At 40.8% G+C, this 19,313-nt stretch overlaps 1 protein-coding gene across 2 annotated transcripts in view; it reads right to left on the bottom strand.

The window, feature by feature from the left end:
- Nucleotides 1–19,313, bottom strand: part of Zdhhc9 (zinc finger DHHC-type palmitoyltransferase 9) — a 30,011-nt gene that overhangs the window by 9,321 nt on the left and 1,377 nt on the right. Inside the window, exons 2-5 of one of the 2 annotated variants that reach the window (XM_048797136.1) lie at nucleotides 19,159–19,226; nucleotides 17,715–18,016; nucleotides 5,839–5,999; nucleotides 1,698–1,856 (exon numbers count right to left, since the gene is read on the bottom strand). In XM_048797136.1, coding sequence (XP_048653093.1) covers nucleotides 1,698–1,856; nucleotides 5,839–5,999; nucleotides 17,715–17,881 — 487 coding nt within the window. In that variant the 5' untranslated portion in view covers nucleotides 17,882–18,016; nucleotides 19,159–19,226. The remainder of the gene's footprint in view (nucleotides 1–1,697; nucleotides 1,857–5,838; nucleotides 6,000–17,714; nucleotides 18,017–19,158; nucleotides 19,227–19,313) is intronic. The other variant, XM_015498493.2, reaches the window with a different exon arrangement.

Genomic DNA, 19,313 nt, shown 5'->3' with positions numbered 1-19,313 from the left:
GAGGGAGGGTAGGGAGGGTGCATGGGGGCAGGAAAGACTGTGGAATGAGAAGGACATCATTACCCTAGGTACATGTATGACTGCACGTATGATGGGATGCTACATCATACTGAAATGAAAAGTTGTGCTGCAATTGTGTACAGTGAATCAAAATGCATTCTTCTGTCATATATACCTAATTAAAATTAATAAATTATTTTTAAAAGGATTTACTATGTAATAAATACGGCATTACTGGGCTGGGGAGGTGGCTCAAGCGGTAACGCGCTCGCCTAGCATGCGCGGGACGCTGGGTTCGATCCTCAGCACCACATAAATGTAAAATAAAGATATTGTATCCACCTAAAACTTAAAAATAAATATTTTTTAAAAATAAATAAAATAAAATATGTATTAAAGCCAGACGTGGTGGTGCATGCCTGTAATCCCAGCATCTCGGGAGAATAAAGCAAGAATATTGTGAGCTCAAAGCCAGCCTCAGCAACTTAGCGAGGTCCTAAAGCAATTCCGTGAGATCCTGCCTCAAAAATTAAAAAAAAAAATAAAATAAAATGGGCTGGGTATGTGGCTCAGTGGTTTAATGTCTCTGAGTTCAATACCTGGTACTAAAAAAATAAAAAATGAGTTTTGATTTATAGAATCCTATTCTACATATAGATTTCCACCATATAAAGCAAAATGCATTTCTCCACACTTTGGCTAATGAATTGGCTAGTCAGAAGAAAGCAAGGACCATGGACATGCTGCATGGCATGTAGAAATGTTGGAATTATGCCCAATAATAATAATATAAGCAATGTTACACATGTGCCTATCAATTAGCACATTGCTTGTTTCTGATCCTTCCCAGGGTTTACCACATAGTAGGCAGTGTTTACAAGGAAGCCACATACATATGGATGGAAGCATAGGTGAATGTACACCTACACTGGCCGCACTACAGCAGAAACAGAGAGAAAAATGAGGGATTTTTTATATCTATTCCAGCTTCATCTCATGCTAATCACATGAGCTTATACAAAGGTACTTCACTATTTCCTCATCTGTTAAATGGGGATAATACCAACTTTGGGGTGGGGGTATTATAAGTACAGTACCTAGTGCATAGTAGAAACTAAATAAATGCTACCACCTTTCTTCTTGGGAATACTACTGTGACATAGGCCTCCCTTCCTCAATACTGCCCTCCAGTGGACAAGGATGCTCCTCCCTCTATGTAAGGAGGGCCCCACATGACCTGGATCCAGTGAGGAAATCTAGATTTCAGAAACAGGTAAAGTTTATTTTCCTATTTACCAAAGATTTTGGGGTTTTCTTTGTTTGTTTGTTTCCATTTTAGACTAGAGGATTTTAAATTATGATTTGGTCTACACAGGTATAATCGATTTACCATTGTGCAGTAGCTTCATTCCTATCTAAATCTACCTTGTTTCCCAGCTAAATCTATCTTCTCACCTCCATTGACTTTTTTAAAAAAAATATTTTTATTAGTTGTTGATGAATTTTTTAATTTTATTTATTTATTGGTATGTGGTTCTGAGAATCAATCTCAGGGCCTCACACATGCTAGGCAAGCGCTCTAACACTGAGCCACTATCCCAGCCCTCCACTGCCTTTTCCCAAGAACTGGTGATCACCCTGACCCCCTGATTCAATTCATTTTTCCCCCCAGGCAATATCCTGTTGGTTTTACTCACCCACACAGTTGTCACAAATGCTGCAATGGGAGGCCCGAGGAGGCCGGAAGATCTTACATGTATAACAGTATTTCAGTTTTACAATCTGGTTGTTTATCTGAAAATTCTTGATACGAGGGGGTGGTCGCTGGCCCTGGGGCACTGCACCATTGGTAGCTTCTGTAAATCAGTAAAGACAGTTTAACCTCACTACTAGCCATTATGTAAGCACCAAAATCTCACCATCTCTCTAAAAGCAGTGAGGATCATCAAAAGTTCCCTAGGTCTACTACCTTCTCCAGGTGACCATTTCTAGACAGAATTTCAACATCACACAGTGTCCCCCTCCATCAAACTTCACTAAGCACCATGAAATTTTGTTATGTACTTGTGAAAAAAGAGTTTCCTCAAGTTTTATTGTTGTTGTTGTTGTTGTTTGTGTGTTTGATTACAAAGAAAAACATTCATGGAAGGAAATGCAAAATATACAAAAACATCCAACTTCACTAATAATCAGATAAATAAAATCAAAACACAAAGACAACATTTCCACCTGTAATATTAACATATCAAAAAGAATAAAAATACCTAACATAGGCAAAAGTGGGAAAAAGTCATTTTCATACCTTACCATTGAGCAACATAGAAGCAGCTACCAAATTTTAAATATGTATAATCTTTGACCTAGCAATTCCACTACTAGGAGCTTGTCAAAATTACAAAGACAAATGCAAAAGATGTTCATACAAGATTTGCCAGGCATGATGGCACACACCTGTAATTCTGGCAACTCAGGAGGTTGAGACAGGAGGCTCACAAGTTTAAGGCTTGCCTCAGCAACTCAGCAAGGCTCTAAGCAGCTTAGCAAGACCCTATCTCAAAATTTAAAATAAAAAGGACTGGGTATGTGGTTCAGTGGTAAAGTGCCCCTGGGTTCAATCCCTGATACCAAAAAAAAAAGATTTTTCTGAGTCCTTTTTGATAGTGAGAAACTAAGTAACATCAGTGTCCCAATAGAAAGTTGGTTAAATAAATAAATGCACAGAATGGTACGTTATGCAGCCATTTAAAACAATGTAGATGAATGGTAGCACAAGAAAATATAGTATATTGCAAAATTCTAAAAATCTATAGGATTAAGACACTATCTTACAAAAAAGACACTGTCTTACAAAAATAAAATACATGCATAAAAAGGTAATAGAAAAAATAATTAGTAAAATAAGAATAATATATGTTTTTGAAAAAATATATATAAGGAAAAATTAAAATTACTGACAGTCTCTCAACTCAGAAATAGTCACACCTTTTGGCATATCTTCTTCTCTTAACAGATAAATAAATATTCATGACTTTTAACAATTTGAGATCATACAAATGCAATCTTGTACTATGAATTACTTACTTAACATTAAACTGGGAGCACTTACCCAGGGTTGTTATTTTTTTCTAAAACAGCATTATTAACAATATTCCATGATATGCATATACTATGATTTATTTACAATTTCATATTGTTAGGCATTTGTCTCTGAGTTTTTACTATTTAAATGATACTGCAGGCAAAAACATAGAACATTGTAGACAAAAGCTTCAATTTTCTTTGATCACTCAATCCTAGTCCCCTTCTTCCTTCCCCAAGAATATATTCATGTGTTAAAATTAATTTCTAAAGCATAAAGGCATATAGATATCTGAGCAGTAACATATGAAGTTTCTAGCATTAAAATAGCTATATTCATATTAAAAAGAAAAACGATACACTAAAAGTACTTCTAAGGTGATTTGTTTAAAATATTTGATTATGTCTTCTAGCTAAACCTTTAGCAAACCCTTAATTACCAGGTCAAAGGGTATAAACTCTTAAAGCCTGTGTTACTTATTGCCAAACTGCTTCCCAAACAGATTTATGAATTTTCATGCTGCCCTTCCGCAGCATATGAGAGTCCCTGTCTCGTTGTGCCCTTGCCATGCAGTATAATTCTAAAAACAGAATATTTTTCAATTCACTTTGATTTTAAAAATATCTACCATATGGAACATTTTTCCTTTTTCTGCAGAGTGGGGTAGGTGCTGTGAAATCAAACAATAACAGTGTGTCACAAGTCTTAAAAGGATGGGGACAGCTATTCATTAGGGGATGATACAAGTGCCAGCATGCCACCTTAATATTCCCTTGCATATGCTTTACATGAGGGCACCTGGGAAACAGAGTTCATGGTTCACTCTCCCCAAGAGGCGCTATGAGGAAAAGGAGTCACATGAATTCTCCCCCGCCACACACACACACACACACACACACACACACACACACAGCATACCCAGTACAGGGATGAATGTAAACTGACAAATACTTGCTAATATAAACATACACATTAACTAAAGAATGTACTCTTCTATCTGGAGAAACATGCTAAATGCAGAGGTCACAACATGACAGCTTGAATCTGGGCCCTAGGCCCAGTGATGGGGCAGAAAAGAGCTATCTTTGTTGCTGACCTGCTGTGAGATGTTAAGAGACAAGTTAAGGTACTGCCTTGATCCTCAGTTTCTCCATATGTAAATGGAAAGGGGAAATATAGAAGAATGACAAGACGGGGATGGGGACAGCACTAATAACTCCTCCTCACTGTCTTGCTCTTAACTAATCCCAGTTCTACCCTCTGGTCTCCCCAGAACTGCAGCTATGCCAACACACCTCATCTCTGCTTTCTTTCCACTATTCCCACCCTCATCCCAACCCAAGGTAGTTCTAGCTCACATGCACACAAATCAATTTCTCCTTAGCTCAACAAATGCAGGCTTGATTTTTCAAAAAGGAATCCACTAAGAAGCTGGGGGGGAAACACAGATAAAACAAATAAAATTCTTTTGTATTACACAAAAGAATGGAAGCCTGGAAAGCAGCCTCAAAGAACTAAAGACTAGCCACAGGTAGGCACTCTACTGGCATGGCATAGCTTCTTAGGCTTAAAATCATGGGTTCCTTTCTTCTACTCTATCTGGCTGAGATGCTGACTCAAGCTACTGAGGTCCCAAACTTGAGAACCATTTAGATAGTCATCGCTGCTGGTTGCGTGGACTCCCATTACCTTCCCAGTACTTGTATTGCAGACTCCTTTCCCACTGTGAGCTCCCAGGATATCCCCTCTCTAATCCTGGGATGTTCTGTTTCAATTCACAAAACCATTCTGGCTCCTCATGGTGTAGCATTTTAATCTCTTTCCCAAAGATTCTTCATCTAAGCAGCAGACTGCACACTACTGAGCCTGCAATCGCTTCCCTTACCCCTCCTGGAATTCTCAGTGGTTCCTGGCAGTACAGCTGCCCCTTTTCACCTCTGCAAGAATTCCTAAAGTCTCTGTAAGAATTCCTAAAACAGGAATTCTTGATCCGGGATGCTTTGGAAGATCTACAAATCCCCGAAATTACATCCAAAATTATATGTATGTGCACGCATATAAAAATAGTTTAGCCGGGCACAGTGGCACATGCATGTAATCCCAGCAACTCAGGAGGCTGAGGCAGGAGAATCAAGAGTTCAAAGCCAGCTTCAGCAACTCAGTGAGGTCTTAAGCAACTTAGCAAGACCCTGTCTCAAAATAAAAAAGTAAAAAGGACTGGGAATGTGGCTCAGTGGTAAAGCACCCCTGGGTACAATACTCAGTAACATAAAAAAAGAATAGTTAATGGAGGAAGGTTTACAGCATTTGTCAAAATAATAATACTGGTGACCTCCCCAAGAAAAGTAAAAAATGAGGGCTGGGGTTGTGGCTCAGTGGTAGAGCGCTCACCTAGCACGTGCGAGGCCCTGGGTTTGATCCTCAGCATCCCATAAAAATAAATAAACAAAATAAAGGTATTGTGTACAACTAAAAAATAAATATTAAAAAAAGAAAAGTAAAAAATGATCCTCGTCAGCACAATGCAGCCAGACTTTGTTAATAAATCCTTCCTGCAATGCAATCCAACATAGGGAAGACAAAGCATGTGACTTTAGAATCTTGCTATACCTGCCTTACCAAATTCACAGGGTGGTCAGGATCTCAGAAAGAAAAGGCTAGAATAGCAGACTGAATCTGCAACCACTATTATGATTCCACCCCTTATTGAATAGGGCCATCCACTGCACAGCAGTTTGCCAGCTGGTTGGGAGACTCACCTATCTCCATTTCTATGAAAGCTGCTTCATCTGGTAGGGCCCGAGGAATCACTCCAGGGTCACTGAAACTGGTCCTCAACAGTGTGGCCATGGAGAAAAGGAAGAGCATAGCAGCAAACACAGGGATGGCAGGAGACAGCTGGACAGCCAGGTAGCGACACCTGAAGAAAGCAAGCAATTCAACATTTAATTATACCTATCTTAAGGTTATTTCCAATTGTAACAAGTATGTCAATCTGGTATCCACAACAAAATCAGCAGTACCTCATGGGCAGGGACCATGCTATTTACTTCTCTTGAATTACTCTAAGCACCTAACACATAGTATGAGTTCAACAAATACTCAATTGATTGATGCTACCTATGGTCTCAAAGGACCTCCCTTATCCCCAAGCTAACTTCTGCCTTCTATCAACCTACTGAGAGCCACAATTCCTCTGCCTCAGCAAAGGATCACAACCACTAAGGACAGGCAAACAACTGAGCCTGGATTTGCAAGCACCAAAGTTGATCCCACTCTGGGAATGTCCAGGGCTTTTAATGCCCACTCATCTGGCATTAGGGTTAAGCCTGATGAGGAGGGAGAGAAAAGGATCATTCAGGAAGTAAGTTCACAGTGTCAGAGGGTATCTTAGCATGCTTCAAGACCAGTGAAAAGATTCAGGGTGGAGCCGGGGTTGTGGCTCAGTGGTAGAGTGCTTGCCTAGCATGGGTGAAGGGTTCAATCCCCAGCACCACATTTTTAAAAAAAGACTCAAGGCTGCTGATGAGCTGAAAATATTCATTCCTCAATTAGCTCAACTAGTAGGTGGTTAATGACCATCAGCAAGTGAAAAAGAAAACTATATGTCCTTAGAAACACTTCACAAAGGCATATTCACTCCTCTCTTTCCTCATAATACACCTCTTCCTCTCCGGCTATCTCAACCTTTCAGGTCCTAGAGACATTCCTGTCATCATCACAATCACAATTTATGGAGTATTCACCATATGCCAGGCACTGTATTAAGCTCTTTAAATACATATCTCATCCAATTCTCACCCTAAATCTATGAGGTAGATTCCCTTACAACCTATGTGATAGATGAAGAATTTGGAACTTAGAGAAGTCTTGCCTCCTCCAAAAGGCCTATGCTAAGCTCATCTCTCCTTTCTCTACTCCCTGTACCCTCACTGCCAGAGCACTGTATTATTTCCTAGCTGTTTCTCAGCATGTTGATTACATATCTCCCAACTAGACTTCATAAGAGCAAGAAACTGGTCTTACTGGACCAGAAACTCTTGGGTTTGAATCCTGGCTCTACCGGCTCCTACTTGGGTGAGTTAATTAACTTCAGTCTCTTTTTCAATAAAAGGAGGATAATAACAGTACTTTACTGGGTCACCATGTGGATAAAATGTACTCACATAAAGTGCTTAGAGCTGCACTTGACATATAGTAAATGCTAAATAAATGTCAGCCATTAACATTATCATCATGATTCTATATTTCTCACACTCCAATAAATGTAAGGGAAAAAGAAGCTATCAATAAATACTTGTTGATCTGAACAGAATTTCAAACCAAATGAATGGGAATATCCAATGAGAGTTATCACTGGCCTATTTTTATCCTCCTCCTGAGGCACATTTCTCCTTGAAAAGAAGAGATCTTGACTAGAGGCAGACTATAAGTGGATGAGCAAGGAGCAGAAGGAGAGCAGAGAAAGTAAGCTAAGGAAAAAGCTTAGCTAATCAGCATGGGGAGTAAGCAAGCTGCAGTCCATTCAAGGCAAACATTTAACCCCAGGTTGTACATTTGCTGCAGTTGCTGAACAACTCCCGTGAGATCCTTCTCCTGCCTCCCTGTCACATACAACTACATGGGGGGAGCAAACCAACTATTATATTAGGCGAGGCAGTTTGTGATGAAGGTGAATGAAAATTGAACCTGGAAGATTATTTTAGTGGCTTTTTTGTTTGTTTGCTTGCTTGTTTGTTTTTAACACAATCCTTGCTCTTATCTTGCTTTTTTTTTTTTTTTCTTGGTACCAGGGATTGAACCCAGGGGCACTTTACCATTGAGCTACATCCTCAGACCTTTTTTATTTTGAGACAGTGTCTCGATAAGTTGCTTAGGGCCTTGATTAGTTGCTGAGGCTGGCCTTGAACTTGTGATCCTCCTGCCTCAGCCTCCTGAGTCACGGGATTACAGGCATGTGCCACCATGCCCAGCCTTAGCTTGCTTTTTAATCATTTACATCCTTCTCCTAAAAGCCAAGAGTAGGGGGAAAATTGAGAACTAAAGGATCTAGCAGCTGAATTCAGGGTAACTAAATTCATACATATCACTAGCTTGTGGGTTACTCTCTTTTCCATTGCTCCCCTTCACAGAAACACATAGTCAAAAAGTGAATTCAGAAATGAAGATCACTGCCACCTATTCAAGACCAAAGGATACAGGAGAAGCATAAGGCTTTGTTTCATGAACAAGACAAGTGAAATCACTACATTAACAGAAAATAGCCATCTTCCTAGTCACTGCCCATCCCTAAGAAAACTTCAAAAAAGCAAAGAAGTAATATTTCCAGGACTCAAACTACCCTGAGTATATAGTCTCCAATCAAAATCTTAAAAAAAAAAAAAAAAGCAGAAGCTGGGAGCATTAGTGCATACCTGTAATTCCAGTAACTTGAAAGACTGAGGCAGGAGGATCGCAAGTTCAAGACTAGCCTCAACAACTTAGTGAGACCCTATCTCAAAATCAAAACTAAAAAGTGCTGGGTATCTAGCTGAGTGATACAACACCCCTGGGTTTAACATCCAGTACAAAAAACAAAAAGTATTGTTATAAGCCAGGCATGGTGCTGTAATTCCAGCAATTTAGGAGGCTAAGGCAGGAGGATTTTACGATGGAGGCCAGACTCAGCAACTTAATGAGATCCTGTCTCAAAATAAAAAATAAAAAGTACTAGGGATGTAGCTCAGAGGTAGAGCACCCCTGGGTTCAATCCCCAGTATCTCACACACACACACACACACACACACACACACACACACAGCAGAGCTATCTGATCAGCTACCAAAGGGAGTTTATTTCTTTTTATTAAAGGAAAATGGTATAGAACAAGTGGAACAGCCACCAAAAAAATTTCAAAATTAATGCTGCTCCCTTGCACAGAAGGATCCAAGCTTAACCAAGTACAGTTCCAACACCTGCTTGTAAACCAGACAAAGGACAACTTAGATTTTGAATTATGCTATGCTATCAAGGATAAAGGTCTCTGTAATCTCCACACAGACTATCTTCTGCACCTGCTAAAACAATCCACTCTGTATGTCAACAAGTATACAACAGGCTCATTGTATTGTTCTCCTCCAGAGATGAGGCTACTGGCAGACAGTTGTCTCTAGTGAGTGGGTGTGACTGGGAAGGCAGATGTGGGACCAGTAGGCCTTTCTACTCCAAGTAAGAGGAAACTTCGAAAATCGGCAGTGATTGTGAATTACAATTGATAGTGTTGGCTTTCAAAAATTTATTTTTTAAAAACTCTTCCCTAGCCGGATGCAGTGGTCACAACTGTAATCAGTGGCTCAGGAGGCTGAGGCAGGAGGATTGCAAGTTCACAGCCAGCTTCAGCAAGCGCAAGGACTAAGCAACTCAGTAAAACTATGACTCTAAATAAAAAATTCAAAATAGGGCTAGGGATGTGGCTCAGTGGTCGAGTGCCCAAATTCAATCCCTGGTAAAAAATAAAAATAAAAAAAAAACCTCCCGAAGTCCCTAAGCCAGGCATGGTAGCATGCACCTGAAGTCCCAGGTATTCGGGAAGCTGAGGTGGGAGGATCACTTGAGCTCACGGGTTCAAGACCAGCCTGGCCAGGGGTAGTGGTGCATACCTATAATCCCAATGACTCAGGAGGCTGAGGCAGAAGAATCGCAAGTTCAAAGTCAACCTCAACAACTTAGCGAGATCCTATACTTGGAGAGCTCTTGTCTCAAAATAAAAAATAAAAAGGGCTGGGGATGTGGCTTAGTGATAAGCTCCTTTGGGTTCAATTCCTGGTACAAAAAAAACCCTATGGTGGAAGGATTGAGGGGACATGTTGGTCAAAAAACACAGAATTTCAGTAAGGGAGAATAAGTTTAAGAGATCCAATGCACATCATAGTAACTACAGTTAATAAAATTATTATATATTTTAAAATTGCTAAGAGAGATTTGAAATGTTCTCATCACAAAAAGACAAGTATGTGAAATAATGCATATGTTAAATAGCTTGAGTTAGTCATGCACATCAAAACATTGTGTTATCCACCAAGAACATATATAATTTGTATTTGTCAATCAATGCCCCCCTAGGTTAATCCCATGATTGCAGTAAAATGGAGGTTAGCCTCCAGCAGGAATAAACTATGTGAAGATTTGGTGGTAATTCCCAAAAATAAGTGATGTTTGTGTATCTTCAAACATCACTAATTTGTCTTAGAGAATGACCAGATTTGTCACCAATGAATTTAAGTTAACTGGTTTTGAAACCCCCTAGTACTTTCTTTCTATATCACTTCTTGGAATAATGATATCCATACACTTCTGGGAACAAAATTTTCTTTGTTTTCCAAGTACCAAGAGGCCTTTCTTCCTCCAGGGGATTAGAAGTTCCAGTTATCCCTTGTGAATTTTATTAATGCAATCACGTCCCCACTAAGTCTTCATTTCTGCCATCTAAAGAGAAAACATCATTTTAAGTCATCGTCTACCAACTTCTTGACCAGCCTCAAGCTTCCATAGCTGGGCTAGACAACTGGATTCCCATATGTCCCTATGGGCTACATGGTGGTAATGATCAGCAGTAACCAGCAGTGCCAGGCTGGGCTGGTACGTCATGTCCCATCCCCTACTCCTAGCATGCTAATTCATTGAAGCGATGATGATAATGACACAGACTTCAATTCACATGAAAAAAACTCAAAAGAGATTCATGAGTGGAGCTGGTAAAGAGACCAAACAGATTCCATGGCAGGGCTATGCCTCACAGACTGGCAGTCTAAATTGGTGTTCTATAAAATATTCTGCTTCTAAGTCTCCCTAATAGCTTTCTTGCTATGATTTTTATGTTTTGTTTGTTTTTTTATCAGTGCAATCAATCAGCCAGCAAGTATCTATTGGTCCAACAAATGAAGAACAAGTGAAATAGGAGTTAATTTTGGGGGGGAAATCATAAACACATGAAACAGCTAAAAAAAAGACCAATAATCAAATGATAGAATAGTGATTCAAACTCAAAGGACTATAAGTGGTCAGAAAAGAGCTGTCTTGGAGAGCTGAGGGCTGCCTACAACTGCTTCAATAGCTGTTATTAAGGATAGCTTTTAAAGAAGAGCTATGTTTGGAACATCAGGAAAGACACAAGATCAGAGCCCCATGATGCCCTTTGGTCCAACATGATAGGGATAAGCCTTTGCCTAAGTCCTCCCTGATATGAATAGAGGGCTGTTTTCTTACTTACAATGTACCTTCTCTAGACTGAATGTTCATATCCCCACAAATTTCCTGTTGAAACCTTAACTCCCAATGTAATGGTATTTAGAGGTGGGGTGGGCCTTTGGTAGATGATTCAGTCACCTAAGGCTCCACCCTTACAATTGGGATCAGTGTCCTTTATAAAAAATAAAGAGACCCTGGAGGACCCTTCTACCCTTTCTGCAATGTGAGGACACAACAAGAGGACAGCCATCTATGAACCAGGAATCGGACCCTTACCAGACACCAAATCTACCAGCATTTTGATTTAGAACTCTGCAACCTCCAGAACTATGAGACATAATTTTCTGTTGCTTACAAACCATTCAGTCTATGGTAGTTTGTGACAATGGCCCAACACAGATTAAGACTCTACCTCAAGAGCATAATAAACATGTAGAACCCCTAGAAGACAGTTTCAAAGTTCTTCTTATGACAGAGTCTACTGAGAAGAAAAAAGTTTACTTTAGCACTAAAAACAAAACTTGAAATCAGCCTTATTATGTAATGCTATGTGAAGGCCAGAGGAAAAGGCATAACCCTCTTTTGCTCTGGTAGCAATGGAGAAAATTAACCAAACAGGCATTTTTACTTTTGAGGTGACAAGCTATGTTCTTCACAGAGGAGGTTTTAAATCTGTATCCAAACAAATCTACTCAGTAGTTGCCAAATTTCAGTTATAATAACAAATTTCAATTTTTAATTATATTATACCCCTGCTTAAGAACTAAGAACAATTTCTTCCTTGCTGCCAACAATATTAAGCCCCAAACTCCACAGGCCAGTATTCTAAGGTCATCCATTAACTGGCCTTCTCTAATCATTATCATAAGACCTCTACTTCTCATTGCTCCATTCCAAAAACATCCCACTAATTACCCTGAATCAGCTAGCTTCTTGCTATTGCAAGAGACATGAGGTGCCTCATTTGTTCTTAAATAGAATGCTGGCTCTGGCATATCTGAGGAGGAAGATTTAGGATGTCTCTTCCTTCCTTCAATAAACAACTCAACTGATGTTAGCATGCTCGGGGACATCCCTGTTCTTTGTGCTTCCTTTTCCCAAAATAGAGATTCACTATACTCAATTAAGACTCATTCTCAAAAGATGAGAGAGGCATTCAATGGAGATTGACAGTATGAAACTTATTACCACAAAGGTAGAAGAGGCTGAAAATATACACCGGAACTCTTTTTTTTTTTTTTAAACACAGGAACTCTTGAATGAAGGAACCATAAAGAATTTTAAAGGAAAGCAAACTGCTCAGGAGATCTAAACCAACCCTTCCTCAGGGAGCAGCAGGACCTAGAAACAGCCACAGAGGTGATGATCCCTCATTAACTCACAAAGCTCCTTATATTCTAAGTTCCCATTTAGAGATGGGCCACTGGCTCCTGCAAGACTACCAGAAGGTCATGCTGGAATGCTGTCAGTTTTCCACAAAGATGCTTCCATTTTCTAGGAGCATAAGCTTGGGTGGCCCAAATAACCTAGGTAACACACACACTAGCTAGCAAGAACCCAGAATATGCTGATCTAACATTTGGCACCATGCACAGCTTTAGTAATGTGAATACCTTTAGCATCCCATAGCCAAAGGGGGGCCATGAGTTGAAAGATGGTACCCTACAAAGATACTGGTTGGTCAACTGATCCTAATGAAGCAACCTCACTTTTGTGGGCCTGGTTTCCTCACAAAAGAATGCAGAGTCTCTCCAAAGCCCTTTCCAACTCTACCACCCTGTAATTCTGTTAAATTCTGTTAATTTTGTTAAATTCTAAGTGCATCCAGAATGTATACATTCAGCAACATTTACTGACCATCTACTCTATGGAAAGCCTAGTGGAGGACACTGTGGGGGATACACAGACATAGGAGATAGTTCCTGACCCTGAAAAAAATCCCCTCCAGCTTTGGGGGACAAGGAAAAAGTATAATCACCACAGAATTCAGAAATATAAGAAATGCCATGTGATCATTTGTTATAATTAAAAGAGCTTGAAAAAGGAGTAGAATTTGAATGGGCTAGAAGAAGTGGGATGATTACTAAGCAGTGTTACAAAGCTTTTTTCGGTTCATCCAACTCAGTGACTGACTCCTCTGCCAATAAGTACACATCATAAGCATTAATGGGGACCAGTCCAACAGAAACTGGTCTGATGGCACCTTATTATGATTTCCTCCATATATGAGAGCATCAACACTGATCATAGCAGCCAACTGCTTCTAGTTCTGGGGTCAAGAATCATATAGTCATTCTTGCCACAAAAAAAATTCTGGGGACCCTGGCTATATTAGATGTCTGGTTACAAAGTTCAAAGAGAAAGCCAGGCAGCTAATTCTGGAAGACTGTGCTTGGTCCTTTCCCTAGGATTACACTTCTTCTTTTTTTTTAAATACCAGGGATTGAACCCAGGGGCACTTAACCTCTGAGCTATATCTCCAGTCCTTGTTTATTTTTATTTATTTATTTTTTTTGAGACAGAGTCTTGCTAAGTTGCTTAGGGCCTCACTAAGTTGCTGAGGCTGGCCTTGAACTTGTGATCCTCCTACCTCAGCCTCCGGAGTCTAGGATTACAGGCATGCACCACCATGCCTGGCCCAAGGATCATACTTTATCAGAAAGTAAAGTATGACCAAATACTACAATAATTTTTCAGTAGCTGAACAGCTCACAAGTTGTTGGTATCATCATTCCACTACAGTGTCCTGATACTCTAGGCCAAATTAATGGCTATGTGTTCACCACACAAGCTAGACAAAGTTTGAAGAGAAAGGACTAAAAATGGTTCCTGTGCTTAAAGCTGAAACTGGCACACACACTCACAATTCCTCAATACCTCATCCCTTGAGAATTAATTAGCAAATCCATCTTCTTCAAGCATTGTACAATTTTCACTCTGCTTTTAAATTTAAATACATTTACCAGGAATACAACTACATTTTAATACAGCTACCTACTGGTAATCTACACTCTACTTTGTGTGTATTTGAATCTTCTAGTCTCCAAGTTATACACAATTTCAGGTTCTCGGAGTTGCAAGAGGGTTAGTGATTATGCAGCCCAATTTCCCTGAGGAATGGCCATCTAGTTTCTTCAGAAATACTTCTAACAATACAGAGCGCACTGGCTCCCAGGTGACCAGCCTTTTATTCTGTTTTGTTTTATGTATTCAACCTTCTGTCTTTCCATTGAAAATTACAGCTCTCTCCTTTGAAAAGTCAACATTCATACAAGCAAAACCTAAAAATATAGGACTGGGGTTGTAGTTCAATGGTAGAGCACTTGCTCCCACATGTGAGGCACTGGGTTCAATCCTCAGCACCACATAAAAATAAATAAATTAAATAAAAGTATGTGTCCATTTACAACTAAATTTTTTTAAACTAAAACTTTGAGGCTATTTACTGGAACTACTAACCAATACTGCACTTTTTTCATTGAAGGGCACCCAGGTGCATAACCAGACTTCTCAAGCCACCTGGCTGATCCAGAGTTGTACCTCAGGCAGCCATAAATCAACTCACACTTTTTCCTAAGCACCTGCTTATAAGCAGGACCGTGTAACTAAAATGCACATTCATATATGTTTCAAGACTTGGACTATCTTCCCACAAGCCAAGAATGCAGCAGCTAGAGGATATGGAGTCTATGCTCCTGGACAATTTAAGAATGAAAACAGACAGCCATTCATCTATTCAAATACCCTCACCTGCCTGAAAGCAGGAGACTAATTCAGCTGATTTCCTGGGATCTCACTGAGTTCTAATACTGACAATGAAATCCATATTCTATCCCCAAAACCCTACCCTCTACTAAGTGGCTAATAGTAAATTATAAACTCAAGGAAAAGGTCAACCAGAAAGAGACACTTCATTTCTCAGAAGCATGCTAGTGTGCCTGTATAGCCTGTCACTGGCTAAGCAAAAGTCAGCCACCATCTAAAACATCTGTTTGTCAGGATACGACACACACACACACACACACACACACACACACACACACACATTCAAACACAGATTCTACATTCTCAGTTAAAAGAATTTATCATCAGGATCCTCTCAAATTTGGTCAGATTTATACTTCCCCATTCCCCTTCTCAGCTAACATATTAACTTCCTTCTCTCCTCCCTCTCCCTGCCCTACCTTCAAAATATTTACTCTTTCATGTAGACAGCTGGAACTCAGGACAGTCTTACAAAAAACCACACCCTTCACATGTATAGGAAAAACACAAGAAATAACTTGCAAGCAGTCAGGCGCAGCGGCGCATGCCTATAATCCCAGCAACTCAAGTAGCTGACAGGAGGATCATAAGTTCAAAACCATCCTCAGCAACTTAGTGAGACCCTGACTGAAAATAAAAAAATAAAAAGGACTGGGGATCTAATTCAGTGGTAAAGCACTTTTTAAAAAAAATTATAGTTGCAGGTGGACAGCATGCCTTTATTTTTGTTTATTTTTATTTTTTTGTGATGCTAAGGATCAAACCCAGTGACTCTCACATACTAGGCAAGCACTCTGTCACTGAGCAACAGCCCCAGCCCCAGTGGTAAAGCACTTTTGAGTTCAATCACCAGTACCCAAAAAAATGAAAGAAATAATTTGCAGATGAAAGTTGTTTGGGAAGAAAATTCAACCAGCCTCTGTCAAACAGTAACTTGGCTAATTATAAGCTTCATCCCATAGCAGTTTTCTTCAGAGGCCTGCAGGGGCCTAAGTGGAAGAGATGCAAGTCAGAGTCTCTCACTGGTTCCCAGATACAAAACGGGCCAAAGAGCAATGGCTTCAAATTCCAAGTTCCCCTGGCCAGTCAAACCAGAGGTTTCCTAAACCCAGGGCTACCAATTCATTCAGAGCCTGGAAGCAGGTCTCATCAATTTCATGAATGATTTCACTCATAAGAATTTAGCTACAGAGGTAATGGGGACAAAAAGAGAGAGAATGACCACAGAGTTCAGTTTTGCCCTTCCAACAAGAAGCAAGGCAGGAATAAGCAAAAGAAACTTGAGAGAATGACGAGAAGAATGAAAACAAATTGTTTTGTGTCATGCATATGCCTGCCCAGCTGCACATGCTCACTTACACCATACACAAGCACGTGGTGCATGCACACGGGCACACACACACTCAGCCATGAAACTCAGACTGGAAAGCAGCTAAAAGCCCTCAGCAACTTGCCTGATCTCACCAAATACTCTACAAAGTCGGCAGCAATAGCAGCAGCAGCAACACCAAAAGGACCTTTAACAAAGAGTTCCTGTGACCTTACTTTGCTAGCCCTGTGTAAACTGGGGCCTCTCTCCCCCCTGCTATTACTCAAGCCAGATGTAATCATTAAAAAGTCTGGCAGAACAGTCCCCAAATATTCTGCATGCACTGGGAAAGCCTATAGCCCATAGAGAGGGACAAAATGAGCCCCAAGGGACCAGAACTCATTTTAATTACTCACAAAGCCTGGCCAAGGAGCCCCCTTCCTATATACCCTGACCACACCCCAACATGGGAGCTCCATTTCCAGGTCACCCATGTACAATGAACCAGAGCAGGCTTCCATCAGGTATGGCTCTCAGCCTATACATACACCTCCAGTTCCTCAAGGCCTTCCTTACAGTAATCCCAAAACAATTAACACTGCTCTCATCCCTAGAGTGTAGAGCATTCTCAGCACACCCACTAGTCATGCCACAGTGCCCTAGAATCCAACTGGCCACCTCCCTAGAGAAGTGACCTACACAGACTTCAAACAGTAGCTCTAGTACTAGCTATTACAACACAGAAAAAAAAAATAACTCCAAGGCTGGTGTCAGGCATACAAAGAATAGAGAGTGCACATTGAGTGATTTTGAGGGAAAGAAAGAGTAACTCACTTTTAGGAAGCACCTATGTGCCATGCCCTCAGCTTGTTTGTGGTACTACTGAGCCTGAAACCAATATGCAGTGAATTGGAGATCCCAATTCCATTGGCTTTTCAATTTACCAGCTATCTGAGAGCTAGAGACTAGGAAATGGGACTAGAATAACAGATTAAGTATTGTTGGGTGGTATTATAATAACAAGGAGTACCCCTAGACTTGGGAAGGATGGAAAGGAGGCCATTTGTCCCTAATCTCTTGCCACTGAAAGGGGGAGGTATCTCCCTTATTCCCAAATTTGTCAGGGGTAGCCCCAAATCAGTGCTATAAAATTGGTATCAACGGTCTTAGTCTTTGTAGGAAGCACATACTATAATCACAAAGCAATGAATTCAGTTAGTGTCAACTACAGACACTGTTTAAGTCATCCGACGACTAGCAGCAAACTCCCCAGAAAGAAGGCTCTTCCCCCTGGATTCAGAGCAATCATAATTAGGCAACTCAATGGAAACTTACTCGAAGGCAAAGAAGAGTGTGCAGGTCCCCAGGATGAGGAAGAGAGTCAAGTAGAAGATCCCCTTTTGCCGGGCCATCATGACACGGCCATCACAGCAAAAGGTGTTCCTGCCCGGGAGTTTCTCCCATTTCCGTGTCACCTTCTTTCTCACCACCATCACAGACATGATTGGAATTCCAGGTCCAAAGTGGGCTTTGTGATTACACGAGAGAAGAAACAGAGGCTGAGACCAGCTTCAAAATCACGTTGCCTGCTATTGATGCTGCTGGGTCAAACATCATCAAAAGTCCAATTTCTAGCCCTAAGGAAAAGCACAAAAAGGAAAAAAATGAGGTAATAATAAGAAAATGCAGATCAACTTTCCTTTCCCAGAGGCAGAAAAGATCACTGCCCAAAGGAATGGGAATGGGGAAAGGGGGGAAGTTAATTTCCAGTCTGTCATCTAAAAGGAGAAACAACTAAAAGTTCTCCAAAAAAGAAGTGGGCCACCATTTCTTAAACTGTATGCTTCCAAACTAATATTGATGAATTGACAATCACAGAACTTTGGAACAAAAAGGATTTTACAGGTGATAATCCTCATTATTTGTAAATGAGTAAACTGAAGACCATAAAGAGGGAACAACTTATCCAGGATCACAGAAGCAAAGCTCAAAAAAGAAAAAAGGCGATGACTTCCAGTCCAGGACACTTTCTACCATACCATAGTGTTCTTTAATATTCATTAAGAGGACTCTAAAAATGATAGTAGAGTTACTGTCCTTAAGGAGCTGTTCCCTTCCCTCCTCCACTTCTTCACCTTCTTCAGTTAGCCACTCAAATATGAATCACACCAGGGAATAACTCGCCCTCTGGCAGGGGTAGGAGGTTCTGGACACTCTGTATACATACAACATATTGTATTTACACAAAACAGATTTCCCCTCATCAAACCCTCTACAACTTCCTGAGTCCGGGAAATGAAATAATCTTGCTGGTCTAGCCTAACATTTGTGGGAATCTTAATGAAACCACATTACAGACCTATAGGTGAAAGCCTGACTTAAGCAGAAGAGATTCTAGAATGGTTGGTAACTGAGATGGGTGGTTGTGGGGGCAGGCAGCTGAGACAAGTCATAAGGACGCTTTCTGGGACATTTCTTAAGTACAATCTCTGCTCAGCATCCTGAATTCCCAGGCCTACCCTTTCTCAGCCACTGCCATCCTCCCCCTCTCAGGTGTGGAGCTGTGGCCTCTATTTACTGACACAACACGCAAGAATGAGGTGGAAGCCTGCAGTCCGACTGACTGAAAGAAACAACCAACTCGAGATCATTCCCGGACAGGAGAGGGCAAAGGTCCAAGAGGGACCAGGAGCTGAGCCAGGAAATGAGAAGGTGAAGGCTTGAGAAAGGGGAGGAGGCACCAGAGGTGCACAGAACACTTCCTTTGTGTAAAACTAACCTGGAAAACAATCTCCTCCTGATAAACTGGCCCAGCAGGAGGAGACAGACCAGGAAGGGGAACCCGGCCTGTGAGAACAAAGATCAAAATCCGTCGGGAAGCAGCGACCAACCCACTAGTCGAGCGTCTGAGGCCCGAGTCCTGGGCCGGGCCGC

This window comes from Marmota marmota, unplaced genomic scaffold (genome assembly GCF_001458135.2).
Source record: "Marmota marmota marmota unplaced genomic scaffold, marMar, whole genome shotgun sequence".
NCBI lineage: Eukaryota > Metazoa > Chordata > Mammalia > Rodentia > Sciuridae > Marmota > Marmota marmota.
Note: the sequence above shows the minus strand (reverse complement) of the source record. Positions and strands in the feature narration are given on the sequence as shown.